The 5,000-nt window shown below is 39.7% G+C and overlaps 2 protein-coding genes across 2 annotated transcripts in view; both read left to right on the forward strand.

The window, feature by feature from the left end:
* Positions 1–3,640: 3,640 nt before the first annotated feature.
* On the forward strand, positions 3,641–4,264 carry LOC143023069 (uncharacterized). Its single transcript, XM_076181548.1, has one exon. It carries the CDS (start codon positions 3,641–3,643, stop codon positions 4,262–4,264), a length of 624 nt encoding a protein of 207 aa, XP_076037663.1.
* A 422-nt stretch (positions 4,265–4,686) lies between these two features.
* LOC143023070 (uncharacterized) overlaps positions 4,687–5,000 on the forward strand; it is a 459-nt gene continuing 145 nt past the window's right edge. The window contains exon 1 of the mRNA XM_076181550.1: positions 4,687–5,000. This exon is cut by the window's right edge and continues 145 nt beyond it. Coding sequence (XP_076037665.1) covers positions 4,687–5,000 — 314 coding nt within the window.

The raw sequence follows: 5,000 nt of genomic DNA on the forward strand, positions 1-5,000 counted from the left end.
TGTGATTTCTTCTTAATATTTGAAAAAGTTCCCCAAGTGGTTAAAAGATAGTAAATAATGACATGTTTCAGGCAATTTCGGTTGGGACGTGAAAAACGTTTTGTATCCAAGATTGGCCGATTTTGGCACGCGCGCTTAAAAGTTGTGCAAACACTGACAGAGAGTAAAACCAACGGCAGTGCCCACAGACTAGCGCCTCCTGATGTAAGCTTCTTACCTTTTTGGAGTCACAGTGACTACACTCAAAATGATCACCTTTCAAGAATCACTATGTAGCTATTTCTCCCGCTTATCGTCTAAGTTGAGGAAATGGATCTCCTTCGAAAATGTATGTAGAAGGCCCCCCGGACACCTTGGCATCCTATTCAAGCTTTGCTTATCTGAGGCATCTTATATCATACCTATTTCATCTTCGCTGTCCTTGTCGTCCTTCTTTTATCTTCAGTATAAAATCATTCTCTCTCTCTCTCTCTCTCTCTCTCTCTCTCTCTCTCTCTCTCTCTCTCTCTCTCTCTCTCTCTCTCTCTCTCTCTCTCTCTCTCTCTCTCTCTCTCTCTCTCTCTCTCTCTCTCTCTCTCTCTCTCTCTCTCTCTCTCTCTCTCTCTCTCTCTCTCTCTCTCTCTCTCTCTCTCTCTCTCTCTCTCTCTCTCTCTCTCTCTCTCTCTCTCTCTCTCTCTCTCTCTCTCTCTCTCTCTCTCTCTCTCTCGCTCGCTCTCTCTCTCTCTCTCTCTCTCTCTCTCTCTCTCTCTCTCTCTCTCTCTCTCTCTCTCTCTCTCTCTCTCTCTCTCTCTCTCTCTCTCTCTCTCTCTCTCTCTCTCTCTCTTTCTCTCTCTCTCTCCACCACACACACACACACACACACACACACACACACACACACACACACACACACACACACACACACACACACACACACACACACACACACACACAGACACGTACACACGGACACACGTACACACATACGCACACACACACATACACACACACACACACACACACACACACACACACACACACACACGTACACACGCACACACGTACACACACACACACACACACACACGTACACACGCACACACGTACACACATACGCACACACGCACATACACACACACACACACACACACACACACACACACACATACACACACACAGTGCAAGAAAGGGATGGATGGGCTGATTTTGCCTTCCTGGAATTACAAAAAACTTCCGACAAGGTACCACACAAAAAAATATTTAAAAAAAAAACTGGAACATATAGGAAGGATATAAGGGAACCTACTAAAATGGATGGAGGACTTCCTGATAGGTAGAATGATGAGAGTAGTACCCAGAGAAAAAGATGCACATTGGAAGGACGTTATCAGTGGAGTTCAGCAAGGATCTGTATTGGCTCCAATAATGTTTGCTATTTATGTGAATGACATGGATGATGAAGTGCAATGTTACATGAGCTTCTTTGCAGACGACGCTAAACTGTTAAGGAAAGTAAAAACCGAAACGAATTGTGAATCACTACAGCAAGACCTGTTGGTCTAAGGAGGTAAAGAAAGTGGGATCTGAAAAAAAGTCTTAGGAGTAATTATTTCAACGACATGTCCTATGATAAACAAATAAACAAAATTGTCGGAGAATCCCGTAACTTGATAAGATCAATAAAAGTGGCATTTACATAATGAGACGAGGAAATTATTAAAAGAATATTAGTCACATTGATAAAGCCTAGACTAGAATATCCGACAACATTGTGGTCACCCAGTACCAAAAAGAATATAAAGAAAATAATAATAGAAAGAATACGGAGAGCACCCACAAAAATGGCTCCTGCACTTTCAAACTTGTCATATGAGGATAGGTCAAGTGTGCGTATGCGCGTGTGTGCTCTTTTTTCTTACAAATTTGTAAAATTTACCGATCTAATCCAAACAATTCACACACAAAAAAACAATAAACAGATTTCGTAAGTGAAATCGTAGTGATAAAATAGTGAAGTAAATTGAAACGCTTTATTAACAACTATTAAACAAATCATTATCACAGTGATCGACACAGAAATTAAGATGCCCACCCACGCGGTCTCAGAACAAACAAACTCATACGACACTTGTAACATGTCTTATGATATGAAACACACCATTATGTGCAGCAGATGCGCTAAATGGATCCATTATTTTTGCTCAGGGCTTCCCTTATACCAAATATTATTCTTTATGAAAACAAAAAGAATATTCACGTGTAAGAGGTGTTTTGATCATTAATATCGAAACGACGAGCCCACGAAAAATTAAACAAAGGAGGCCGAAGATGCGGATTTTGCAAGAGAAATTTCTCTCAAAAATAAAAACACACAAACGCACAGAAATCAGTGCACCATCAAGCCCACAAACAGAAACAGAAACCAGAGAAGAAAACGGGGAAACACCAATCCCACAAACACAAACACCCAGTCCACCACCAAAACTGAGCCAAGCCCTACCACAGCATACAAACCATAACCTAACAGGGGCTATACAAAAACACTCATCAAAACATGAGCAGACTGCAAACCCCAACCAAACCCAACAACTACTACCAAGGCCTAGTCCAGATATGCATATAGCAAACCAGGGCATGCCAACTGAGGAAATAATTGCCTTAAGTCAACCAACAACAGCACAGGAGAATGATGTAAGTTTGTCCAACAAGTTTTCAGTACTAAGAGACTCACCAAAGGACATAGACTCCAGCCCAACTCCCCAAAGTAAAATCCCAAATAGAAACCATACACTAAACTCGACCCCACCTCTAGATTCAAAAGAGAAACCTAGTCCAAACCCTGAAAATAAGGAGACCATTGATATTACCCATGATCAGGCTAACCACCAATTGAAAAACAAAAAGCCAGCGAAAAAAGAACATATGCCGATATTACAAAAAAGGCATGTGCAAATATGGAGCAGATGGTTCAGACTGCCCATCCAACCCCCTTACCTATGCAAATATTTCATGAGGGATGGAATTCATGAACAAGTTTGTAGAAAAGATGCTGAATGTAAATTCCTACACCCAAGCATCTGTAAATTCTCATGGCAAAAGAGAGAATGCTATAACTTAATCTCCAAATACCCCCATCTGAAAGGCACAAAAAGCACAAAAGTTCAACAGCCAGACAACCCGGCAAAAGGAACCTGCAAACCCAAAACAACCATCAACCAACAACCAACCACAACCGTTGACTCAAGAAAGCCAAGAAACCAGTATTCCTCATGACCATATATTGGGGTTTCAAGAAATAAAGGCACAAATGAGAAGCTTCCAAAACTCCACGATGTACATAACGGGATTAATCAAACCCCAACTGGGAAGCCCCACCCAGCCTCAACCAAATACATCATTGGGAGACACCCTTACCACTACACCCAACCTTCCAATAATCTATATAAATATTCAAGGCTTATATCCCAATAGTAACCAATTCAAAATACCATTTATAGAAACATTAACTATGGGAAAGCCGGCAATAATAGCATTAACAGAAACTCACTTAACCCCAATGGGATGTCATTTGCAGATATTAACATAAACAAGGCTAATTGGGTAAAAATCAATGAAACCCTTGAAAAAATAAATTGGAACGAAGAACTTAAGAAAGACATTAATGGGGAGGAGAACCAAAATTGGAAAATCACTCTCCAACAACCACAAAAAGGACAGTCCACCTAATACAAGAGAAAGAGATAGAGCTGAAAGAGAACTACGTGATCTAGAAAATAAAATAAAAACATCTCACGAAACCGAAAGGATGGATAGTGAAAGAAAAGCCATAAAAAAACAATACCAGATTTTTCATTATACAAAAAAGAATTCCACACTAAAGAACAATATCGGACCAGTAGTCAGGGCAGATGGACAACATACTACCACATCCCCACAAGAAATGGCTGACATCCTTCAAACCCAGTATGTCAAGGCCTGGAGCACCCCGTCAGCTAATATCCACACAACTGAAGAAACTCCGGTCCAAGATAAAGATACATTAGAAGACAAAGAAATAAGAAAGGAAGATATAGAGAATGCTATAGACAATATGAAAACATCAGCGTCATCTGGTCCAAACGGCATAGGCACCTACATTCTCAACGAATGCAAAAAGACAATATCAATTCCCCTCCTTACACTGTGGAGAAAGTCCCTGGACACAAGTGAAATACCAGAAATATTCAAATTTGCCAATGTCACTCTAATACATAAAGGAGGATCCAAAAAGGAACCGAAGAATTAAAGTCCAATAGCACTCACTTCATATATCATTAAAAAAATTCAAAGAATCATGAAAAACCATATTATACATTTCCTAGAGAAAAAACAATTAATAAGAGACTTCCAACACGGTTTTAGAAGCAAACGTTCATGCCTAACAGAATGGATAGACTTCCACAATTTCATCCTAAAATCCATTGGAGAGGACAAAAATGTCGATGCAATATATCTAGACTTCACAAAAGCCTATGATAAAGTTGGCCATATGATTCTCATTCAAAAGACCAAATCACTATAGATAAGGGGCAAGCTTGGGGAGTGGATTCAGTCATTCCTTACAAATCGGAAACAAATTACCTATATGGAGGGAATAGCATCAAGAGAAGAAGCAGTGATAAGTGGTATCCCGCAGGGTACTGTCCTTGCCCTATACTATTCTTTATTATGATCAACGACATCAACACCAATATCTCCAGACCACTGCTATCATTTGCAGACGACACTCAGGTATTCAAAACAATCTCTAGCAAAAACGAAAGTTCCCAACTAGAGAAAGACCTAAATAAAATTTACAAATGGGCAGAAATGAATAACATGAAATTTGATGAGGACAAATTTGAATGTATAAGGTTCGGTAAGAACGAACACGAAACCTATTATAAAGATCCAAAAGGAAACCATATCACACAACAAACATTTGTAAGAGATCTAGGAGTTATACTTTCGGATGATGCTACATTTGATCAACACATAGAAAA

Source organism: Oratosquilla oratoria, unplaced genomic scaffold (assembly GCF_046742065.1).
Source record: "Oratosquilla oratoria isolate Oo_2021 unplaced genomic scaffold, ASM4674206v1 SCAFFOLD305, whole genome shotgun sequence".
Lineage (NCBI taxonomy): Eukaryota > Metazoa > Arthropoda > Malacostraca > Stomatopoda > Squillidae > Oratosquilla > Oratosquilla oratoria.

Excerpts from the sequence above, each read along its gene's own strand:
- LOC143023069 (XM_076181548.1), top strand. The coding sequence starts at position 3,641 with ATGGGGAGGAGAACCAAAATTGGAAAATCACTCTCCAACAACCACAAA.